Source organism: Cibotium barometz, chromosome 13, assembly GCF_041138505.1.
Source record: "Cibotium barometz isolate CiBa-2024 chromosome 13, ASM4113850v1, whole genome shotgun sequence".
NCBI lineage: Eukaryota > Viridiplantae > Streptophyta > Polypodiopsida > Cyatheales > Cibotiaceae > Cibotium > Cibotium barometz.
This window is the reverse complement of record NC_141058.1, coordinates 1,344,631-1,370,436: the sequence shown is the minus strand read 5'-3', so window position 1 is coordinate 1,370,436 and position 25,806 is coordinate 1,344,631. Positions and strand designations below refer to the sequence as shown.

The following is a 25,806-nucleotide window of genomic DNA, read 5'->3' as shown; positions in this document are numbered from 1 at the left end:
TGCATGGAACATACTAATATCCAAAAAAGGTCCATCGAGAATAGGCAAAGGCTGTAGCAACCCAGCTTGCTTCAAGTGTGAAACCTTCACTTTTTGGCAAATGTGAGCAAGCAACCATTGTAGTGCGCAGATTCTTTTATGCGGAGGACATTTCCCAGTGGAAAGTGAGGAGTCCTTACTTGGTGAAGGCAATTGGACATGCCGGTCCTTCTTATGTACCTCCATCTTACCATTTGCTTGCGCACCACTGAGTTAGTGGATGAGGTCAAATGCATTGATCATGAGATCATGGGTGTGCGCGAGAAAAGGAAAAAATATGGATGCACCATTGTTTATGATGGATGGTCAGGCACTAGGCGCATGTCTATCATAAATTTTCTTGCATGCTGCATCCTGCATTCATGGCACTGTATTCTTGAAATATGTGGATACATCTGGGGAGTTTATTTTCTAGCATTTAAAGCTGATTATCATTGAGGTTGGCCCAGCAAATGTTGTGCAGGTATGCATGGATAACGCATCGAATTGCGTTCGGGTTGGAAAACTGGTTGAACAGGAGTGGCCGACCATTTTCTACACTAGATGTGCATGCCATTGCTTGGACCTCTTGTTTGAGGACATTGGCAAAATTTCTTGGGTTGCGAAAGTGCTAAACCAAGCAACTCAAGTTGTCACGTTTGTAACAAGGAAGTCCATAGTGTTGGCATTGTTTAGAAAACTCAACAAGAAGGACTTGGTGAAGCCTTCTCGGTTTGCATACTTTTTTATTATGTTGGTTACTCTCTTGGATGAGAGATGTATGCAGGGTGTGCGCAAGCTGGTGGTTGATGATAAATTTGTAAAAATGAAGGCATCAAAGACCCCTCAAGCAATTGAGGTGTCAGACATTGTGTTCTTGCATCTTTTTGGCAAGAGGCAAGAACCATTGTTAAGATATGCGCTCCCATTTTGAAGATTCTCCGCTTGGCTGACAGGGAAGGAGCCACCATGGGCCTCATGTATGAGCTTAAAGATCGTATGGTAGAGCAAGTGCAAAACATTCAAGGCATTGAGGCCAATAAGATGAAAGAGATCGAAGACCTATGCATTGGTAGATGGGAAATGATGCGCACACCATTGCATGTTGTGGGCTATATCTTGCACCCTATGTGGAAAGAAAAAGAGCAAGATAGTGACTCAGAGGTGCATGATGGATGGATGACATTGTTGGAGAAATACACTAAGGGTGATTTGGCCTTGCAAGGAGATCTCTGTTACGACCTTGTGTTTTTTTCCTCTGGACAACAAGCATGTGGGCACGCGCACGGGATGGACAGTGTGAAAGGCATCAGTTTGGATATGAAAAGGTGTCCCATGTATGTGGCCAGCCCAAGTGTGAAGGGGACAAAGGTTTTAAAGAAAGGGACAAAAGGAATTTTAAGTTTATAAGGTTTTTAAAACCTTTGATGACTTAAAAATATTATTTTACTGGAAGCATGCGTTCTTGGTATCTGCTTTTGCTTTTGGCGTTTTTGAGAAAAGCGAATTGCCTCTTTATAAAGGGCGAAGGGTGGCGGATTTGAGAGCAGGTCGCTAGGTGGTCATCGTTGAGACGTCGAGTGGCTTTATGTGCTTCTCTCGGTTTGTGGTTGTGACTATGGTGAGCCATGGTGGTGTGGTCGTCAGGTGGTTTACGCGGGCGCATCACTTCGAGAGCAGGTCACGTGTGCCTCACCTTGGCGCCAGGCGGGTTGCAGCTAGCAAGGAGCGCTAGGTAGGCTGCACATGGGTTGCAGCCAGCAAGGAGCGTCAGGCAGGCTGTGCATGGGCTACAGCTAGCAAAGGGGCGTTGCTGTGCGTATGGCTACAGCCAAGCGGGAGACTCTTGGTGATCGGGCGGGCAGCAACGGGCAGGCGTCAGGTAGTTGCAGCCAGTCGGGCAAATTGCAGGCGAAATAGGGCGGAGGTGTTGTTGGACAGAGACAGCCGACCACTGTATAACCTCTCTCTTCATCATAAGGGCCCGGTGTGTTTTCTCTTTTGTGTATCATGGAAGTACGAGAGACTTTGAACAGGAGAACAAGCTATAGATGCACGGTACAATGTTCATGGGAGAGATGGTGTGATTTCTCTTCGTGTCGAACTTATATGTGCTCAGGGATTTGCTTATAGGTTCTCTATTTTTCTCTCACTTGGTGCTATGGAAAACAACCCTGGGTTTTTGGCACCATGATTGGATGGTGCATATGTGGATTTTTCTCATGGAAACAGAACATTGGTTTTTTCGAGAGGAAACAGGACTTTGGTATGGAGGAAACAGGCCTATGGTTTATAAGATACAGGTTTTTGGTTTATCGCATACAGGTCTTGGTTTCATGTGGAAAGCATGTCTCTGGATTCATGTGAACTGGTTGTAGTTTTCTTGAGGTTACATGCAAGCTGTGACTATAGGGAAGGACATATGGTTTGGTACAGTCCTATTGCTACTTGGGAAAGGGTTTGAGGGATCCATGTTAGCGATGGAGAAGACCTTTTCAAGCAGGGAGGTGTTGGGCAGGTGTGCCTTCTCTGTGGAATGCTTTGCTGTAATAACGAGAGTTCTTAATTGAAAGTCTTGGGTGAAAGCTTCGAGGGATCCTATTGGTAGAGGATTCTACAAGTTGTACTTTGTACTCAAATTTTGATCAAGTAAAGAAATACCCCAAGGGGTGCCACTGCGTTTTGGGGCCAATCGGTGTCCTTGTACTATTTTCAAGAGTGCTCTAGCTCCCCCTGTTTGTTTCCTTTTCCAGGTTCCCATGGGTGATGAAGTATTTTGTGTGCGAGTGTTTGTTTCAACGCCCGTCAGATTTCTGAAGGCCGGTTTCATGGTTCCATTGTCGGGATATCGTCGACTTTCTCAAGGAGGCAAGCACGTGGTTGTCACAGCAAAAGCTTCAACATGTGGAAAGTGAAAAGGAAGTGAAGGAGGCAGTGCAAGATTGTGTGTCTTTGCCTGTATGAGGTGAAGAGCAAAAGATAAAGATGAAGCTCAGGAGAAAAGACACCAAGGACAGGAAGTAGTCAGCCAGGAATTAAAAGGAGTTGAAGTGTTATGGTGCAAAAGATGGATTGAAGGCTATGGCTTTCAACACTTTGTCACCGGTGGTATCTACGGAGCTTCATGGGTTCGGAAGACAGTTTCTTTCTATGTTTAGCAGTGGTGATCTACTATGCTTCATTGGGGACTTGTGCTTACCACTTGGGTGGAGTGCAAGCAGGTTTTGGGTGCCTATGGATATATCAGGTGAGGCTCAGTTGGAAGTTGAGGAACTTGATGAGGTTCTTATTCCAGAGCAGATACGTGCACATAAGGAAAGAAAGGTACAAGGTAAAGTTTGTTGTCGCTATCTTGTGAAGTTTAAAGAACTATTCATCGATGGATGCGAAGCGGATGGAGGAGGGTGACTTAGTAGATTCACCTAAGGTATTGCAGCTTTATCTTGATGCCTTTGAGTTGGAGCCGACTCTTGCTCATTCAGGTTCAACAGAGCATGGGTATGGAGCATTGCCTGATGCTCAAGAGGGGGGTAGCACCTCCGCTCCCTTGTTATAGACAGTCTCTGTTTTCATCTAGAAGTCGCTTGGTGACATCTTTGTATTCACCCGAGGTACTGAGGCTGACAGTACATCTGCTTATGGGACTTCTATGATATTGTGTTCTAGTCACATAAGATGATACTATTTCTGGAGTTGGTCTCCTTTGGAATGGCCTAGAGTTGGTCAGGCTTAGTTCCGTACGTCGTACGGATCAGATCGTACGTACGATTCGTACCGTACGTATCCGTACGATCAGGTACGATTTTGCCTTGTTTCTGCCCGTTGGAAGTAGCCGTTTTTCTGCCCATTTTTTCTGACCGTTTTCTGCCCGTTTTTTTGGTTGTTTTCCTTTCATCTCTCCTGTGTCCTTCTATAAAAGCCTCAAGGACCAAGCCTCTCCTCCACCACCCTCCATCTACTCCAAGCCTCAAGGACCAAGCCTCTACTCCAAGCCTCTCCTCCACCCTCCTCCAAGCTCCTTCCATCCCACTTGAGCCTCTACTCCAAGTTCTTCCCATAGTTCATCTTCTCTACGCTCTCTCCTCTACTCCACGCTTTAGCCCTTCTCTTATCCATCATGCCTCGGGAGAAGCATGAGGCTTTTGATTTGCATTGCCTCAAGGTGGAGAAGGACACCACAATCTTGCAAGTGTCAATCAACAACCTGATGAGGAGGAGGAGGCAATCTTCATGGAGCTCTATAGTGAGATTGTGGCAGCAGATACTCGCGGCACCAGGAGTCAGCATGGACGGGACCGAGCAGTTGGAGTTCATAGGCCTCTGCCTTCGACACTCTGCCTTCGACATCGGCAGAGGGTGGCCTTCGCACATGTGTGAGGCGGGGATCCTTGAGCTCCAATCCCCGCCTTCATGATGATATTCCATTGCCCCCTCATGATGATACCCCACTGCCTAGAGAGCCCTTGTTTGATGATGACGGCAACCTACTTAGCGAGAATGATCCTCAGAGTGTCTCGTCCACCTTCGAAGAGTCCTCTTCAGAGAACTCTCTTGATGGACACTCTAGTAGTGATCATGTTGATGATCATGCAGATGTTGGTGATGATGTAGACTTTTGATATGTTATAGCTCTCTAGGCATTGGGCATCTATCTCCTTCTAGCCCATTGATGATGTATTGTAGTATGTAGTATCATGTATGTACGCATGTTGGCGGTCGCCCATGCCATGAGTTTTTTGGCCTATCCTTTTGTAGTAATTTTGTACTCTAATGGCATGATGACATTATGTTCATGGTTCTACTATTTTGTAACTTCTTGTCTACAATTTTTAAGTTTAGGAAGTATTTTTTCTTAAAAAAAACGTACTAATATCGTACCGTACCTCAAAAAATTTTAAGGTACCAATTAGTACCGTATTTTATTGTACCGTACCGTATCGTACCTTTCGTACTAACTAAGCTTGGAGTTGGTTTAGTTCAAAGTCTGCAGCAACCTGAGCTAACACTTCGAGACTCTATGGAGGGCATAAGTCTTGCCAGCAGTTCTAGAGTTGGTTTGGTTCATATATGGATTGAACTCTATTTGTGCATGTATTTATACACTTTCTGAGGTATTATTGTATTCTGGTGCGCCATTGGATCCTGGTACCCTTGGGAATACATTGGATAATACTTTGGATGTCTCAGGATGAGATGCATGTATATTGATATGATACATCAAGTACTTTATTGTGTTCATGGATGCATCACTGAGTGTGACTCCTACGGGATGGCCATGTGCAGAGTGGGTAAAGCATCAAGAGGGACATATGTGGGAAGTAGTTAGTGGATGTATTGTTTGGATGCATTGAGTGCTTTCATATGCTCATGTTGTACCTTCAGTCGTGGGTCCTGCAGGGATATTCATGGGTGTAAGGCTTGCGAGCAACCCTGAGACTGTTATTTTGGAGTAGGTGGAGCATCTTGAGGAGCATATTGTTTGCGAATGCATATATGTGTCATGCATATGTTTGTTATATGTAGAATGATGCATGGTTTTGTTTTTGGCTAACACAAGTAACGTGTCTCCACTTGTTTTAAGACTTTTGCTGCAGTTTCTGAAGGAACAAGGAAGAGTTGTCTGTCACTTCGATGTGACAGTGTGGCCTTATTGTCTGGGATGATTGTTTCATCACCGACATGCACTGGAGGGGCATTGTTTTGGTCATATGGGGACTCTTTCTTCATTTGATGCTTACTATGTTCTTGAGTGCAATCGAGGATGCTTGCTATTTTTCAAGAGGGCGGTATATTACGACCCTGTGTTTTCCCTTTGGACAACAAGTAGGTGGGCACGTGCACGGGATGGATAGTGTGAAAGGCATCAGTTTGGATATGAAAAGGTGTCCCATGTATGTGGCCAGCCCAAGTGTGAAGGGGACAAAGGTTTTAAAGAAAGGGACAAAAGGATTTTTAAGTTACAAGGTTTTTAAAACCTTTGATGACTTAAAAATATTATTTTATTGGAAGCATGCGTTCTTGGTATCTGCTTTTGCTTTTGGCGTTTTTGAGAAAAGCGAATCGCCTCTTTATAAAGGGCAAAGGGTGGCAGATTCGAGAGGAGGTCGTCGGGTGGTCATCGTTGAGACGTCGAGTGGCTTTAGGCGCTTCTCTCGGTTTGTGGTCGTGACTATGGTGGGCCATGGTGGTGTGGTCGTTAGGTGGTTTACGCGGGCGCATCACTTCGAGAGCAGGTCACGTGTGCCTCAACTTGGCGCCAGGCGGGCTGCAGCCAACAAGGAGCGCTAGGCAGGCTGCGCATGGGCTGCAGCCAACAAGGAGCGTCAGGCAGGCTGCGCATGGGCTACAGCCAGGTGGGCTATAGCCAGCAAAAAGGGGCGCTGCTACTGTGTATGGACTACAGCCAGCATAGGGGCGTTGCTGTGCATATGGCCACAGCCAGGCGGGAGACTCTTGGCGATCAGGCGGGCAGCAACGGGCAGCCAGGCAGGCGTCCGGCAGTTGCAGCCAATCGGGCAGATTGCAGGCGAAACAGGGGGGAGCCGTTGTTGGACACAGACAGCTGACCACTGTATAACCTCTCTTTCATCATAAGGGCCCGGTGTGTTTTCTCTTTTGTGTACCATGGAAGTACGAGAGACTTTGAACAAGAGAACAAGCTATAGATGCACGGGACAATGTTCATGGGAGAGATGGTGTGATTTCTCTTCGTGTCGAACTTATATGTGCTTAGGGATTTGCTTACAGGTACTCTATTTTTCTCTCACTTGGTGCTATGGAAAACAACCCTGGGTTTTTGGCACTGTGATTGGATGGTGCATATGTGGATTTTTCTCATGGAAACAGGACATTGGTTTTTTCGAGAGGAAACAGGACTTTGGTATGGAGGAAACAAACCTATGGTTTATCAGATACAAGTCTTTGGTTTATCGGATATAGGTCTTGGTTTCATGTGGAAAGCATGTCCTAGATTCATGTGAACAGGTTGTAGTTTTCTCGAGGTTACATGCAAGCTGTGACTATAGGGAAGGACATTCTTATTCCAGAGCAAATACGGGCACATAAGGAAAGAAAGGTACAAGGTAAAGTTTCCCGTCGCTATCTTGTGAAATTTAAAGAACTATTCACCGATGGATGCGAAGTGGATGGACGAGAGTGACTTAGCAGATTCACCTAAGGTATTGCAGCTTTATCTTGATGCCTTTGAGTTGGGGCCAACTCTTGCGACGGCTCATTCAGGTTCAACAGAGCATGGGTCTGGAGCATTGCCTGATGCTCAAGAGGGGGGTAGCACCTCCGCTCCCTTGTTATAGACAGGCTCAGTTTTCATCTAGAAGTCACTTAGTGACATCTTTGTATTTACCCGAGGTACTGAGGCTGCCAGTACATCTGCTTATGGGACTTCTATGATATTGTGTTCTAGTCACATGAGATGATGCTATTTTTGGAGTTGGTCTCCTTTGGAATGGCCTAGAGTTGGTTTAGTTTAAAGTCTGCAGCAACCTGAGCTAACACTTCGAGACTCTATGGAGGGCATAAGTCTTGCGAGCAGTCCTAGAGTTTATTTGGTTCATTTATGGATTGAACTCTATTTGTGCATGTATTTATACACTTTCTGAGGTATTATTGTATTCTAGTGCGCCATTGGATCCTGGTACCCTTGGGAATACATTGGGTAATACTTTGGATGTGTCAGGATGAGATGCGATATGATACATCAAGTACTTTATTATGTTCATGGATGCATCACTGAGTGTGACTCCTGTGGGATGGCCATGTGCAGAGTGGGTAAGTCATCAAGAGGGACATATGTGGGAAGTACTTAGTGTGGGGTGTCATGTGAGTAGTAGCACTGCTATCCATAATCCACGACTACGACTGAGAAGTCACAAGAGCAAGTACACGACGAGTACCTTCTAATAGAAGAATACCATCATCCTTCTTGGTCTGAGACATTGCTGTAGAGGAAGAGTTCTTTGCTTCTTCATCCCGCTTCTTCTTGTGACATTGGGGCGATTTATGACCCTTCTTGCGAGAATAATGACACCGCTGGAAGCAAGGGTGGGAGGGGTGGCATTGGCAGGTGTAACAAGCCAATCCCAGAGATCCACGCCACGCAAGGCTGATTTCACCTTCACCTTCACCTTCACCTTCACCTTCCACAAAGTGTAGTTGGAGCCACTTTGTAGACTTAGAGAATATATAAAGTGTAGTCGGGGCAGCCATCACAAGAGCTTGGGCTCAATCTCAGAAAAAATGCACAATCTCGGAAGGAGTTGTCAGAATATGCAGCGGAGATGAAGACAAGATCTGAAAAACACTAGAGCAAGTGGACAGCAGAAAAACGTAGAAATGAGAGAGAGAGAGAGAGAGAGAGAGAGAGAGAGAGAGAGAGAGAGAAGCGTATAACTTTGCTATATACACAAGAAAATCCCGGATACAAGATGAGAAGTGTGGGGGGGCAAGGGCCATTTTATATGGCCCTAGATGACCAGTCGGTTTGCTGAAAACCAACCGACAGCCATCAGATGTGCACACGACCTGCTCTCCTCCAGTCGGCCAGCAATAATCGGTCGGCTAGCTACAGATCATGTCAGCCAGCTTTAGGGGACAGCTTGGGAGCAGTAGAGTCCAGTCGGTCAACATCTGGAACACCCGACAGGCACAGGACAGCCTCCCACCCCAAGGAAAAATAGGGAAAAATATGGAGAGTGGAGAAAAATGAGAAAAAACACCTAAAATCAGGCGGGCATGAATGGGAGAGTTAATTAGGGTTAGAGTTCATGTGGGAGACATACACAGAGAAGAAGGGAGAGAGAGAGAGAGAGTTGTGGGGATAAGTCAACTCACCAAGATGTGAGAGTGTGACTCCCCTATCACACATGTATATTGCATTGGTACACACAGTGCACTTAGTACATTAAAAGTACTAAGTGTACTATGTACTATAACTTATGGGCTTGTACACACTATAAGGGTGGGCATAATGCCTTTATCCCAACAACCTCCCACTTAAAGGCAAAGTGCCCTTAAATGAAAGAAAAGAAAAAACAGCATGTACATGATAATATACAAGGCCATATCAAGGCTGAAACTGGCCTCATCCAATGCCCATCAAGTGTCTGCAATGAGCAAACCGCTCCGGAGGCAAACTCTTTGTCAACAGATCAACCGGGTTGTCATCCGTGTGAATCTTAACAAGCTGAATTTGCTTTTTCTCTGTCACCTCTCTGATGAAGTGATACTTCACATCCACATGCTTCGTCTTTGCATGAAAGACAGGGTTCTTTGCCAACTGGATGGCACTCTGACTGTCACAATGCAACAATGGAATATCCCCTGTATAACCCAAATCAACCACTAACCGAGATAGCCATAATGCCTCCTTGCAAGCCTGTGTGGCTGCAATATACTCGGCCTCTGTAGTAGATAAGGCAGTGCACTTCTGCATCCTGGATATCCATGACACAGCACCTCCTGTGAATGTAAACACATAACCGGTAGTAGACTTCCGGTTATCTGGATGACCGGCATAATCCGAATCCGTGTAACCATGCACTAATGCATCCTGTTTGCCAAAACAAATGCACATATCCTGTGTGCCCTTCAGGTATCTCATGACACCTTTCACTGCTTCCCAATGCTTCTTGCCAGGGTTGGCCATGTATCTAGAAACCACTCCCACTGCAAATGCAATGTCTGGCCTAGTAGCAACCATGGCATACATGAGACTGCCACAAGCTGAAGCATACGGAATCTTGGCCATATTAGCCCTGCCACTGTCTGACTGTGGGCTGTCCATAGCACTAAGTTTCACATATGGAGGCAAAGGAGTACTAGTCTTCTTCCCCCCGTCCATATTGAACCTCTGCAAGACTTTGCCAATGTATTCCTTCTGAGACAAATACAACACATGCTGATTTCTGTCCCGAAGTATCCGCATACCCAAAATGTGATTTGCATCATCCAAATCCTTCATATCAAAGGTTTGATGCAGCCTCTTCTTGAAGGCATCCATCTCTTTACGAGATTTTCCGGCAATCAACATATCATCAACATACAAGATGAGGATCAATAGACTGCCATCCAAAGCTTTCTTGGTGTATAAGCAATGATCCATGTCACTTCTCCTGAAATTCTGGGATTTCATGAATGTATCAAATTTATGATACCATTCCCTTGGTGCCTCCCGGCCTTTCGACCGTTGGCCAGGTAAGGCCTCAAAACCTCCGCGGCTCCGCCCTGTGGAGGATTCGTGAATCTTTCCTGCTGGTCCAATATCATGGGCACAAGCTCCTCCCATGTGATCGTGTTGAGCCTGCCACTGGTAATCAATGAAGAGTAAAAAGCTGAGTACTGAGAGGGTAAATGTGACAACAACGTTATGGCCGTATCCTCCGATGATCTCTCTTTCCCAGCTTGGAGAACTTCCTGTTGAAGAGCGTGCAGCTTGTTGATGTGCTCCCGCATTGTCGACGACTTTGTAGGATTCATCACTCGCATCTAAACTTCCAAGGAGATCCTCTTCATGGGCGATACCCTGTTGTAGAGAGAAGCCAAATGTTGCCATTACCTCTGGCCAGCTTCATATGCTTGATACGATTGATTACCTGTGGTGTGCAATTGAGGAAAATGAAAGAACAGACTCTGGCATTGACACGATCCCATAACTGTGCCTGTGCCTCTCGTTCCTTCTGAATAGAGGGTAACTCCCCTTCCTCTTAACTCCGGCCGTGGAACCCCAACAACAATGAAATTAGCAAGGTCATAAGACTCCAAAACGGATTCCATCATTACCTTTGATATGCCGTAGTTGTTCCCGTCCAACTAACGGTCCATTGGGAACGTGGGCAAGTGTCGGGATCTTCACGTGCTTCTCAGCCATCTCAAGTAAATCTGCCATTGCGGGGGTGTAAGTGAAAAAGGGAGGGTGGGTGGGAAAAATGAAGAACTAAACTTGCAAGTGGCTTTCCAGCAACAAGGCCCGCCTTTCGCTTGCTTCTCCTCTTTCCGTACGGCCCAAAACAGTCCTCCAATCAGCAACACAAACAACCCCCTTCTTGCTCACATAGTTCCCAAGATCTTCCAAGAGCCTAGAGCTCTGATACCATGTCAGAATATGCAGCTGAGATGAAGACAAGATCGGAGCAAGTGCACAATAGAAAAACGCAGAAATGAGAATGAGAGAGAGAGAGAGAGAGAGAGAGAGAGAGAGAGAGAGAGAGAGAGAGAAGCGTATGACTCTGCTATATACACAAGAAACTCCCGGATACAAGATGAGAAGTGTGGGGGGGCAAGGGGCCATTTTATATGGCCCCAGATGACCAGTCGGCCTGCTGAAAACGAGCCGACAGCCTTTAGACGTGCACACGACCTGCTCTCCTCCAGTTGGCCAGCTACAGATCATGTCGGCCAGCTACAGGGGACCGCCTGGGAGCAGTAGAGTCCAGTCGTCCAGCATCTGGAACAACCGACAGGCACAGGACAGCCTCCCACACCAAGGATAAATAGGGAAAAATATGGAGAGGGGAAAAATGAGAAAACACCTAAATCGGGCGGGCACACCCACAACAGAGGTCCTGGTGTAAATATACAGACAGGAGATGACTGCTAACAGGAGTGTCCACCACCACAGGTACCAAAAGCCACCAATCCTCAACTCAGAACACCAAAAACTGCGAGAGCCACCTGTAGGGAAGAAAACGCAGCAAGATAGATGCTGCAGCCCTGAAAAGGAGCAGCCTACAGGTGAAAAAGGGGGATCTCAGAGATCAAACCAGTGAGGGAAGACCTGAATCTGCAGTGGAGAGGCGCCGAAAGAAGCCAGCCGACCAGCAGCATACTGAGAAGAAAACACAGATGTTAAGGTGCTGAAAACTGAGGCAAATCTGGGGCAGAAAAGTTAACACTGATTGGGGCAGCAGATTAACACTGAACTGGGAGCTCTGATACCATGAGTGAGTGCAGAAAGCGGAAGCAAACAAGCACTAGAGTGTGCTGAGCAGAGAGTGCAAGAGAGAGAGAGATATGAAGCAACTATGCTGAATATACTGAAGTGATAGTCCCAAGCAAGAGACATGAACAGCCTCATAAGTGAGGGAGCAAAAGGAAGACTAGACTATGAGAAAAGAGGGAGGCCAGCTGTTACGACCCTGTGTTTTTCTCTGGATAATATGCAGGTGTGCACGGGGACATGGTGGACAGTGTGAATGGCATCAGGCGGGAGTGAAGATGGAAGCCCATGTGTGGATAACCCCATGTGTGAAAGGGGGCAAAGGAATTTTAACTTAAAAGGTTTTAAAAACCTTTAAAGTAATTTTTAATGCCATTTATGAAGAAAAATGTGGCCCATAAGCTATATTGGGGCCACGTGTGCTTTTTGGGGAAAAGGAGGGGCTACCAGGAAAAGGAGGCGCCTATCCCTAGAGGAAAAAACGTGTGCGCGCTTTTCTGGAGAGAGGTGGACTGCATGCTGGCTGCGCATGGATGGGCCTGTGCAGGTAGTGTACGGCTGCTGTCTGCAGGTACAGCCCACGTGGCAGGTCTGACTGCTGCAGGTGCAGATTCAGGCGATGCAGGTACAGGTGGCGCAGTCAGGTACAGCTACAGGAAGTCTGCGCTGCTGGTCATATCATGCTTTTTGGAAGGACTGCAGGCGGGCTAGGCTACAGAAGCTACAGGCGCAAGTGAATAGCTCCTTAGGCATGCTTTTTGGAGACTAAAGGGCTGGCTGCTGTGCTGTGCTTCAGAACAGAGACACAGGCTTCCTTTCTCTCTCTCTCTCCCCCTCTGCTGAAGAGTTGACAAGGGTTGGTTTCTCTTGATACAAAGGTGGACAGAGGTTGGATATCCATGAACATAGACATCATGTCGATGGCGTTCAACTGATGGAACTTTCAGCTTCTCTATGCTTTGGTTCGGGACTGTTTTGGGACAGTTTATGGGCTGTTTTTGTTTGGTCGCAAATTCAGCTTTGTACTTGGGTTTTTGGCTGCAAGTACAGGTCTTTTGGTTATGTTTCTTGGCATGGGAGTGATGCAAGCTCGCATGGCTGCGTGCTCATGGAGCAGATTGTTTTCTTCCTGCTAGAAAGGAACAGTGGGACCTACAGATATGGACATCTCTATGTTGCCAGATGTTTCATGAGGGAACAGGTAACTAGATGTATAGGAAACAGGACAAAAGTTTCAAAGGGAAACAGGCCTAAGGGTTTCATGTGGAAACAGGTCGTAGGTTTTCTCGAAGAAACATGTTTTTGGGTTTCTCCAGGAGATAGGTCACATGCAGGCAGAAGGTACAGGAATGGACACATGTATGGTACAGCCTTGCTACTGATAGGACAGGGGACAGGAAATCCATGACAGAGATGGATAGTACCCTTGGAAGATAGAGAGGGTTTGTACAGGTGTGTCGACTGTATGGTATGCTGTGCTGTGATACGAGTTCTCTTTTGAGAGACAGTTTGGGAGTTTGTGTTGTGATACAGGAGCACTGGATGTGTTAGGGTGTGATGCTGTTCATAGTGTGAGAGGCTATGGATGGTTGTGACAGCCTTGATCATGGGAGAAAGCTTCTGTATGCAAGCTCAATGTGAGAAGAGTCTTTCGATATGAACAATGGCTGGACTTGTTTGTGGATGCCGTGTGGACAAGAAGCTAGATGCAGGTTCTTTGCAGGCTTCAGGAGTTCTACTGGGACGGCTGAATTACCAGCTTTATATTGTAATCAAAGCTCTTATAATCAATTAAAGAAATACCGCAAGGGGCGCCACTGCGATTTGGGGCCAATCGGTGTCCGTGTACTATTTGCAGGAGCACTCTAGCTCCCCTTGTTTGTTTTCCTTTTCTAGGTCCTCAATGGTGTTGAAGTGTTTTATGTGCAAATGTTTGTTCCACCGCCCTTTGCTCTCTGAAGGCCGGTTTACAAGGTTCCGTTGTTGGGACACATCGTCGACTTTCTCAAGGAGGCGAGTCCGTGGTTGCTTTGGTCGGGACAATCGCCAACTTTCCTAAGGGGGGCAAGCTCGTGGTTGTCTCATGAGAGTCCCATCAAAAGCTTCAACATGAGAAAAGTGAAAAGGAAGTGCAGGATACAGTGCAGGATTTTGTGTCTTTGCCTATATGAGGTGAAGAGCAAGAGCTGAAGATGAAGCTCAGGAGAAAAGACACCAAGGACGAGAAGTAGTCGGCCAGGAACAAGAAGCAATTGAAGTGTTATGGTGCAGGAGATGCGTTGAAGGCTATGGCTTTCGACAGTTTGTCACCGGTGGTATCTTCATAGAGGCTTCATGGGTTCGGAAGACAGTTTCTTTCTATGTTTAGCAATGGTGATCTACTATGCTTCATCGAGGACTTGTGCTTACCACTTGGGTGGAGTGCAAGTCGGTTTTGGGTGCCTGAGGATGTATCAGATGAGGCTCAGACGGAAGCGGAGGAACTTGACGAGGTTCTTATTCCCGAGCAGATACTAGCACATTAGGTACAGGGTAAAGTTTCCCATCGCTATCCTGTGAAGTTCAAGAGCTGTTCACTGCTGGATACGAAGTGGATGGAGGAGGTTCACTGATGGATGCGAAGTGGATGGAGGAGGGTGACTTAGCAGATTCACCTCAGGAGTTGCAGCTTTATCTTGATGCCTATGAGTTGGAGACGACTCTTGTTACGACTCATTCAGGCTCAGTAGAGCATAGGTCTGGAGCATTGCCTGATGCTCAAGAGGGGGGTAGCACCTCCGCTCCCTTGTTACTGACAAGCTCATTTGTTATCTAGGAGTCGCTTGGTGACATCTTGGTATTCACCCGAAGGTACTGAGGTTGACAGTACATTTGCTTATGGGACTTCTATGATATTGTGTACTAGTCACAGGAGATGGTGGTTGAGTAAGGTTCACAGTCGCGCGCACCTTGAACTATAACTGCAACTATGGATAACTCTATGGAGGACATAAGTCTTGCGAGCAGTCCTAGAGTTGGTTTGGTTCATGGAAATATGGATCGACCTCTGTTTGTGCATGTATGATTTCACTTTTTGAGGTAGAGGTATTTTTGTATTCTGGTGCCATTGGATCCTGGTACCATTGAGAATACATTGGGAAATACTCTGCATTGTGTTGAGTGCTGCATGTATGTTGGTATGATACATCAATTGCTTTATTATGTTCATGGATGCACCACCGGGTGTAACTCCTGCGGGATGGCCATGAGACATATGTGGGAAAGTACTTGGTAGATGTAGTGTTTAGATGCATTGAGTGCTTTCATATGCTCATGTTTTACCATCAGTCGTGGGTCCTGCGGGATGCCCATGGGCGTAAGGCTTGCGAGCAGCCCTTAGACTGTTACTTTGGAGTAGGTAGAGCATTTTGAGGAGCATATTGTTTGCGAATGCATATGTGTGTCATATGTAGAATGATGCATGGTTTTGTTTTTGGCTAACACAGGTAACGTGTTTCCATTTGGTTTTAGACTTTTGCTGTAGGTTCTGAAGGAACAAGCAAGAGGACAGTGTGGCTTATTGTGCAGGATGATTGTTTTTATCATCCAGATGCATTGGAGAGCCATTGTTTTTGCCATATGGGGTATCTTTGCTCATGAGATGCTTTACTGTGCCATTGAGTGCAATCGAGGACGCTTGCCATTTTTCAAGAGGGGGGTATGTTACGACCCTGTGTTTTTCTCTGGATAATATGCAGGTGTGCACGGGGACATGGTGGACAGTGTGAATGGCATCAGGTGGGAGTGAAGATGGAAGCCCATGTGTGGATAACCCCATGTGTGAAAGGGGGCAAAGGAATTTTAACTTAAAAGGTTTTAAAAACCTTTAAAGTAATTTTTAATGCCATTTATGAAGAAAAACGTGGCCCATAAGCTATATTGGGGCCACTTGTGCTTTTTGGGGAAAAGGAGGGGCTGCCAGGAAAAGGAGGCGCCTATCCCTAGAGGAAAAAACGTGTGTGCGCTTTTCTGGAGAGAGGTGGACTGCATGCTGGCTGCGCATGGATGGGCCTGTGCAGGTAGTGTACGGCTGCTGTCTGCAGGTACAGCCCACGTGGCAGGTCTGACTGCTGCAGGTGCAGATTCAGGCGATGCAGGTACAGGTGGCGCAGTCAGGTACAGCTACAGGAAGTCTGCGCTGCTGGTCATATCATGCTTTTTGGAAGGACTGCAGGCGGGCTATGCTACAGAAGCTACAGGCGCAAGTGAATAGGTCCTTAGGCATGCTTTTTGGAGACTAAAGGGCTGGCTGCTGTGCTGTGCTTCAGAACAGAGACACAGGCTTCCTTTCTCTCTCTTTCTCTCTCCCTCTGCTGAAGAGTTGACAAGGGTTGGTTTCTCTTGATACAAAGGTGGACAGAGGTTGGATATCCATGAACATAGACATCATGTCGATGGCGTTCAACTGATGGAACTTTCAGCTTCTCTATGCTTTGGTTCGGGACTGTTTTGGGACAGTTTATGGGCTGTTTTTGTTTGGTCGCAAATTCAGCTTTGTACTTGGGTTTTTGGCTGCAAGTACAGGTCTTTTGGTTATGTTTCTTGGCATGGGAGTGATGCAAGCTCGCATGGCTGCGTGCTCATGGAGCAGATTGTTTTCTTCCTGCTAGAAAGGAACAGTGGGACCTACAGATATGGACATCTCTATGTTGCCAGATGTTTCATGAGGGAACAGGTAACTAGATGTATAGGAAACAGGACAGAAGTTTCAAAGGGAAACAAGCCTAAGGGTTTCATGTGGAAACAGGTCGTAGGTTTTCTCGAAGAAACATGTTTTTGGGTTTCTCCAGGAGATAGGTCACATGCAGGCAGAAGGTACAGGAATGGACACATGTATGGTACAGCCTTGCTACTGATAGGACAGGGGATAGCAAATCCATGACAGAGATGGATAGTACCCTTGGAAGGTAGAGAGGGTTTGTACAGGTGTGTCGACTGTATGGTATGCTGTGCTGTGATACGAGTTCTCTTTTGAGAGACAGTTTGGGAGTCTGTGTTGTGATACAGGAGCACTGGATGTGTTAGGGTGTGATGCTGTTCATAGTGTGAGAGGCTATGGATGGTTGTGACAGCCTTGATCATGGGAGAAAGCTTCTGTATGCAGGCTCAATGTGAGAAGAGTCTTTCGATATGAACAATGGCTGGACTTGTTTGTGGATGCCATGTGGACAAGAAGCTAGATGCAGGTTCTTTGCAGGCTTCAGGAGTTCTACTGGGACGGCTGAATTACCAGCTTTATATTGTAATCAAAGCTCTTATAATCAATTAAAGAAATACCGCAAGGGGCGCCACTGCGATTTGGGGCCAATCGGTGTCCGTGTACTATTTGCAGGAGCACTCTAGCTCCCCCTGTTTGTTTTCCTTTTCTAGGTCCTCAATGGTGTTGAAGTGTTTTATGTGCAAATGTTTGTTCCACCGCCCTTTGCTCTCTGAAGGCCGGTTTACACCAGCCCACCTATTTATAGGTAAGAGGGGTTGGCCGACTGGACATTTGAACCTGGCCGACTGGACATGGGGCAATTGGCCGACTGGGAAAAAGGTACCCGACTTGGGAAAAATGCGAGAAAAATACACAAAAATAGGCTGGCCAGCCCACAACCAAGGGCCATGAAAAGGGACCAAAAAGGAAACTCCAATGATGAGTAGAATCTGGGGATGAATTTGCTAACAAGGACAACCTTGCAGACCTCTTCACCAAACCGCTTCCTTGTGCTTCTTTGGAGGCCTTACTTCAGGGTGCCGGCGTTGGTCCACCCACATTACGCTGAAGAGGTGTTGGAAATATTGTTCACCCCCAGATGGACTCCCTGCATGCTTGTATATTTTCTTTGCTATTTTTGCACCATTTTTTGGAGCCCTTTTTGGCAATTTTCAGCATTTTATGGATTTTTTGTCCTGGTCGGTGTGTAGGACTTGGCCGACCAGCTCATGAGGACCTATATAATAGGTGCCTCAACCCACATCATTTTCATCTGTGATTTCAGCCGTGACTTGTACATACCAGCACTCATGTGCCTCCCTCGTGCTGTACCTTCATTCATATTCAGGTTCTTGATCATCCTACACATATATGTTGTTTTATTCTCTGTTTTCAGATTTACTGCAGTAGCACACATTTCTCACAGTTTTGCATGCGGGTTTGCTAGAGTCGAGGTCTAGGTAGCAAGTTACTGTTAACTCTTCCTAAATTCGATATTTGATTGATACTAGCAAGAGCTTGTGGTTCGGGAGGAATGGTACCATTGGGAATGTTAAGAATGCAAGGAATGCAAAGCCAGATACAAACGGGAAGACGAAGAAAGTATGGCACATGAAGAGAGAACACAAAGCATGGGAAGAGAAATAATGCAAAGTGTGGGAGGATGCGTTAACATCTTTGGCAAAAGTAGGACAATGTTTGTAGGGCCAACACAAGGACAAGAGTTAGTATCAAAGAATAAGCTGAACCCAAAGTTGGAGGCAACACTCAAAGATCCTTCTTGAGAAGGATGCATAGTTTTTTGGTTTCGAGATTTTCACCATAAATAGTATCCCAGAGGTAGCAAAGTGAAAACCATCAGAGGAAGAAGAGGCGAAAGGGGGCAAGTTGTACCTACGCTTGGGTTTGATGGGGAGTGGAGCAAATGTGAATCATGTTCCCTTGTGCTCCAAGTTTAGTAGTAGTGGATGCCATGTGTATTACGAAGAGGGATGCCACATGTACATTTTCATCTGGCCTAGAGAAAATTTCAGAGGCTGGATAGGCACTATTCAGGAGGCCTAGTGAAAGATCCCTGCCCGCTCCGCGCAACGAATTCCGGGGCACTAGCAGCGGAAGTAGCACTTCTTTTGCGCAGGGCAGAGCCTCTCACTCGGGGCCTCACCCACGGATATCCGGACAAGAGACTAATCCCTCGGTTCTTCCAAAATTGAACCCGGAAAAACTTCCCTCGCCCAGCAGACATCGGCGATTTCTCCAGGATATTTTATTCTAACGTAGGCAAGGTCTTAACTAACCAAACTGATCTGACCGAATCTGCAAGTCTCATGGTCAGATCAAGGAAGAGACTTGCACTTGGATCATAGAGACCAACGCTTTTTTTCTCGTCAAGAGGCACAGCCGTTGATTCTTTTTCATAGAACAAGGACTATCTGGGATTTACTTCGTCTATAGTAACATAACAGAATTGAGTCTCATTTTAGGGATCCATCAGTCCAGCCTAACCCCATTTAATCCCATGGGTTAGTCAACTGCCCAATCACTGTAGTGATAGGATCCATTTAAGAATTTGGTTATGTTTTGCCCCGGGTACCAGGGAAAAGAGTTCCCCGGCTCTTTGGTCGGCGCTTCAAGCAAACTTCAAGATAGTCACACCACCTTATACACCCAATATGAAATTGCTTGTTTCATAGATTCAGCTGTCTTTAAAACAATCTTTTAATGAAACCATAGTATCACTGATCATAATCTTCCAAAATATCCAGCTTGAATTCTAATTTCCAATCTCCAAGAGGAGTTGTAGAGAGAGAGAGAGAGAGAGAGCTCCAAGCTCCCAAGAGAGAAAAATTTAAGAGAATATAGAAAATATGATTATTTTAATGTAATATAGGCATGGTATAGCTCCAATATTTTTTTTACAAATGATCAAGAGTCTATTTATAGGTGAGGGAGGCCACTAACCAAGTCCAACTGGGTTCTAGAATTTTTCAGGTTCAGTTTGACTCAATTTGGATATGATTTGGACCAGTTTGGCTTCCTTTTTGATTTGGTTTGATCCAGGAGTAAAAATATGATAATTTTTTTGAATTAAAAACCCTTCCATACATGTGAAAGAGACGTCTACCTCGAGTCTCTTTTTTCTTACCAAGGTGTCAAAAATGCATCATTATTTCAAAATATCTTTTTTTTTTGGTAATATCTTATAATTTTTAACTAATAAACCTTGTACTTAGTAAACTCTTCATCTTACGTGAGTATTTACTCATTTTTGGGTATTTTCTTTTATTCTTTGGATTTATCTCATCCCAACACTTGGATTAATTCAATTGGTCCATTGGAACCTTGATTGGACCATAATTCAATTTTTTTTGAAAATGTAGACCTTTAGACTAAGGTCTCTTATATCATTTTCAATTAATTCCTAATGCACATTGGAAAGTTCATTTTGAACTTTTGTTTCATGGGAATCCATTTTATACACTAGGAGGATTTTTATATCCAAAGATATCTCAATTTAGGATTATCTCTCTCTAGACATTTTCTCTCTCTAGGCCAAAATAGGATAAAACAAGATCTTTCTTCTATTTCAGAGAGGAGAATAATTACAAAAACAGAAGGGGAGGTTCTTACACCTTTACACCTCAAAAGCTGAAGGGAAGAATCTTACACCTAGAAGTTGTCTAGACATCCCAAGACCATCCGCCTAGGTGCAGAGTAGATGCTCGGGTGTGAATAGACAGTTGAGGGGAAGATGAAGGCATGTAAGGATCCCATACTAGATTTGTAGAGTTCAAGTTAGGAGTAGCAATAGGTGAGTTGTGCATTAGGAGAAGGCATTCTGCATGAGCAAGATCTATGACAGCCAAATAATCACCTTTTTCAGATGTTGCGTTAACTTACATAGGATAGGAGTCAAGATCTGAGTCTAGATCCCAGTTTATCATTGTATATAATCATCTTTGCAGCATGAAATTGATTAATGTTCATTAGCATTTAATTAGCATAATCTAACATGCTTTCCCAACGCATGTTACATCTTTTCCATCACATCAGTATATCATTATTGTTCTCTATGTGTGTTATCATGCAATTTGATGTTGAAGTTTCGTGTTGTGAAAGATTCCACTTCTTATGCGTGTTGCTTGCACACATCACAAGTTGTATCCTTACATAAATTTTTTGTGATGTTTGTTTTTTTGACCTTGTTTTTGTACTTACAGGTTTGATCGGGACTGGAAAAAGATCGAAGCTTTTGTCGGTTCAAAAACTGTTATTCAAGTGAGTTTAATGATTCCTAGTAATTTAGGGGAATACAATCATAGTTGGCACAATGGCTCTTTTTAAGGGTCCCAATGCCATTCTCATGTATGCAAAGACACCTTTCAACTTGCTAGCCAAGAGACGCCAGTTCCATTTTCAGACAACGAATCCCAATGTCTTTGTCATGCAACTTGGGATTTTTCATTCTCTTCTCAATCAAATGCATTTGACACTAGTCTTTGCAATCTTCCTACACACACCTAGGTAATAATGTTTGTAGTTCTTCTTGAGAATGTTGTATTGAAAAATACATCACATGTTCTCATAAAAAAAGATAAAATGTATCCTAATATGACGTGACATAATGATGTGGCATTGGGATCCTTTTGTGCTTTCATTTTTTACCGTTTTTGAAAACATATGGAGGGTTGCATTCTAATTGCTTTTGAACATTTTGACAATTATGAACAGAATCCATGGTTGTTCTGAGCCCCAATGGGTAGCTGCCGCATGCTCTTAACTCTTTATGGAAATGGAGCTTTATTGACAAGGATCAATGTTTGGATGCTTTGTAGATTCGAAGTCATGCTCAAAAGTACTTCTTGAAAGTACAGAAAAATGGTACAGGGGAGCATGTACCTCCTCCACGACCGAAGCGTAAATCAGCACAACCTTATCCACAAAAGGCTACTAAATCTGGTTTGAGTTTGACCCTTAATCTAGGGTCGTATCTGATTTTCCTTTATTGCTTTTACCTGATTTGTACTTTTTGTCACATAACAATTTTGAATTTGCTTTTTACAGCACTTGCCACACAGCAAATGCCCACATGCGTAAGCCAAGCAGAGTCTGCCTACACTCTTGTGATAGAACCATGTGCAACCACCCCGGTCTCCTCTGCTTCAGCTATTCCTGCTTGGGTACATCACATGGCTCCTCCAGGAAGCGTTGGGTTTGTGAAGAAAGGTAATATTGAGGTTTTCTAAGTGTGTAGCTGTTGCTGCCTGCTGAGAATGTGTTTTTGCGCAGACTTGATATTCTTGTAGGCAACACATATGTAGGCTTTGGAAGTTTATGCCTTGACTCCTTTTCCAGGTATTGCAGCTACAGGGGTTGGGTCTATGGGTGTTGTTCGTAATAAGGGTCAAATTGGTAGCAACGGAGAAAGCCCTTCTTTGATTCTTGAACATCAATTAGTACCAATGAGCCAAGGGAATGGGGATGTTGTTCTTCGAGGTGTGGTTGCACTAAAATTTTATTTTCTTTTTTGTTTTATGTAATGTGTGGAAGACTTTGATTGAAGGTAAGTTAATTAGGCATGATAACGAAGCATTTGAACATACTCCCTCTCTCTCTTATGGCCATAGAAAAGGGCATATCTAGTTTTGTAGTCAAGCTAGAAGAATCTTTAGGAGTTCAAGGCATTTTTTCTCATTGGAAAGCTCCTATTTTGAGAAAGGCCTCTGAGAAACTCACGAAATTCTGTTCAAAGAGTACTCCCTCTGTTAGCAATTCTTTATCTTCTAGTGATTTAGTTGCTCTCAAGAAATTTAATCGAGATTTTGTTATTTCCTACGTAGACAAATGTTCTAACAATTTTGTTTTTACTTGTGAAAAGTTTTACTTGAAATGCTTGTTAATTCTTCCTCTTAGACTTATTCTAGCTGTTCATTTTCTTCTCAAGACATTATTTTGAAACACCAAGATTTTTGTAAATCGTTTGGTTTGAAGTGCAATCCAACTTTGCCTTTTTTGTATACAGTTTGGAAGTTTCATAAGAATCCTATAAAGCCCGGGTTCATAGCTGCTTCTTGCAATACATCTCTGACAGATGTTTCTAAATGGCTTAGTCATTGCTTTAAAGCCATTTTACCTAGTGTTCATGACCTTTTGAAAAATCCTCTTAAAGATGCTGACGTGCCTACAGACACAAGTTGGGTCTTAAAAGACTCTGTAGGAGTAGTTCCCGTCTTGAAATTCTTAAACTCCTCTCGGAGCCTGGCTGAAAAGTCGTCTCCTTTATGTCTACAAACCTTCGACTTCACGACCTTATACACCAAACTAGACTTAGAAGACTTACGTGTAAGGATTAGATCCCTTATGACGAAACTATAGATTAGAAAAGGATAGATGCAAGGCTTTATTAGTAGAAGAGTCAGCTTTGCATTTTGATTTTTCTTGGTTAAAAAGTAAAAATCAAGATGTAGATAAGAGAAAGAAAAGATTCACCAAAATTGTAGACAAAGATGACATTTGTACTTGGTTAGATTTTCTCCTAGATAACCTTTATATATCCTTAGGTGATTCTTTATTTAAGCAAGCAATTGGTATTCCCATGGATACCAATTGTGCCGTCTTTTTTGCTAATTTTGATCTTTTTACTTATGAGTTTGATTTTATGGAACACCTTATTTTTGCTAATACTTGTCCAGTCTTTCTTCACAAACTTTGTAATGTGAGACATTTTGTAGATGACCTCTTCGCTCCCGACATTCCTTCCTTTCAAGAGTTTTTGTATATCAATCCAAATTCCTTAGGCGGAGTGATCCATCTCAAGGAATTTTGCGAACTTAACTGCACCTCGAATAGTGATAGTTGTGCTTTTGTAGACCTTAAGATCACTCAATCATCTTCAAGCTTCATAGTAGATATTTATGACAAATACTTACAACCTGAATATGCTAACTTAAAGATCATTCAGATGCCACACTTTTATTCCTATATTTCTGATACAGCTAAGTATGGTGTTATTTGCTCTCAACTTTTTAGATTCTCTCGTCTTTGCTCTGCTAAATTTGCCTTTAACTCCCAATCTTGCCACATCTTATTTTGTTGCTTATTGAAAAAGGTTATAGTTTCAATAAGATTTAAATGATAAGGAGTAAGTTTTATAGAAGTGGGGAGCTGAAAAGCCCACTTAATTCATAATTCAATGCTCTTTTTTGTAAAAATATCTTGTTCTAGCTTGTTGTTTTAACTTAGAGTAGGCCTTGTTTAGTCTTTTTCTAATTCTTTCTCGCTCTAGCTTAATATAGACTTAGTTTGGTTCTTTCCTATGTTTTGTGATTCTTTGTTGTTATACCTTAGAGGAGACTTTGAGTGCTAGTCTCTATCATGGCTGAGTATGCCCATCACCTCCGGAGAGTGATAGAAACTCAGTTCGCTGGTTTTATAAAGCATGTTCTTTTGGACTAACCTTCTACAAACCTGCACCTACTCTTGGACACTAATGACGTGAGTAGGGATGTCATAGCTTATTGTCCACGCTATGCATGGTAGAGTTGATGATCCTACACTTCATGTTCGGACAGACATTGGTGTTAATGGTTGCACTTTTGAGTTGAAGTCTTTTTTAAAGTTTAGCTTAATGTTTGGTTCTGGCTCTTAAGTGCTTTAGGTCTAGAGTTACAGTTCTCTATTTTGCTATTTTGTGTTGTTGTTTAGTACTCAGCTCAAAAGGTTTAAGTTCTTATTAAGAATAAGTATGTGTATGCTTTTTTGTGTGTGTTTTTATTTTTATTTTTATTTTTTAAAGTTTCTTTCATTCATGTAATTGTTTTGTTTTGTTTTCTTATTTCTTGTTTTTTGTTTTTTTGTTTGTTTTGTTTTGTTTTGTTTGTTTTTTTTGTTAATGTCTTAATTAAAAGTCTTCGTTTGATATTATCTTTTGATTTCCTCTCCTTAATAGCTAGGTTTGTTAGTTTATTTATTTTTGATCTTTCAAATGCTTTGGTTTTGTCTTTGTCCTGCGTCACTATTATTTCTTTCTCAAATCTCTCAATTCGTAAGTTCAGATTTTTTTGACCTTATGAAGGTATATATACTCCCTCTCTCTCTCCCTCACACACACACACACACACACCCACGCATGCACACCGGCATGCATTCATGTGCATGTACACAAGTATTCATAAGAGTGGAGTATTTGAGAGTCATTGTTAGAGAAGGCATAACATGACTCGTAGAGCAAGCCTATATTTATCAGTTTGGTTAGACCGGCAGCTATGGAGCATAGATTATAGTACAAGATAGAGCTTCCCTTGTTTTAGCTCGACATCTTCTCCTTATTTACACAGGCCATTTTTTTTGAGAAGAGATAACCATGTGCTTTCCAAAGAAAGTGCATAATTATTCAAAATAGTTCATTAAGCTACCACCAAACAAAATAATGTCTTCACAACAAGACCATTGTCAAGCCTTCCGAGTCTCAAGCAAGGATAAGTATTTGTGTGTCATGTGCAAGACATGCACTGACTGACCTCAGAGCTAATCCTGAGGAGAGCAACTGGATAAAGAAAGATCAGAACAAGAGATTAGGAGCAGAGATTAGGAGCAGTTGTTGCTGTTTGGGCAGGGGATTTGACTAATTGTGGACTAGGAGGGGCTGTCGGCTAGCATATACACTGTACAGAGTGTTCTCCAGTCGGCCGCAGCAAAGGTCCAATGTTTGTATAGTTTGCTGGCCAACCAGCAGTCGGCCAGTTGGTTGTGTCATATCCAGCCTATAAATAGCATTGTTGCTCAACGGTTTAGGCATTCATCCCCTTTGCTTGGCTAGATCATAGATTAGGCCTAGACTAGGGTTGACACCTTCTCATTCAAGGTAGCAAGATAGATGTACCTTTTTGTACCATATGAATATACTGAATACCTAGCTATCTCTCTCTCTCTCTCTTCTCTCTCTTCTGCATGCGTTTTACATCAGCATGTTCCCAGACAGTGTTTAGGGCTAGAAGAGGACTCCCAGAGCTTCCGCATGTAACATTGGTATCAGAGCTTCAGGCTCAACAAGGCTAAACATTGATTTAGTCCCAGATGAAGGTGCACAAGTCCAAGG

At 43.9% G+C, this 25,806-nt stretch overlaps 1 protein-coding gene and 1 pseudogene across 1 annotated transcript in view; both read left to right on the top strand.

Annotated features, from left to right (window-relative positions):
• The window catches only part of LOC147632255 (protein REVEILLE 8-like), a 42,354-nt gene that overhangs the window by 5,765 nt on the left and 10,783 nt on the right, over positions 1-25,806 (top strand). The window contains exons 2-5 of the mRNA XM_086807064.1: positions 20,930-20,987; positions 21,545-21,668; positions 21,774-21,935; positions 22,065-22,205. Of these exons, the coding sequence (XP_086663190.1) occupies positions 20,930-20,987; positions 21,545-21,668; positions 21,774-21,935; positions 22,065-22,205 (485 nt within the window). The remainder of the gene's footprint in view (positions 1-20,929; positions 20,988-21,544; positions 21,669-21,773; positions 21,936-22,064; positions 22,206-25,806) is intronic.
• Positions 22,288-23,840, top strand: LOC147632256 (uncharacterized; annotated as a pseudogene).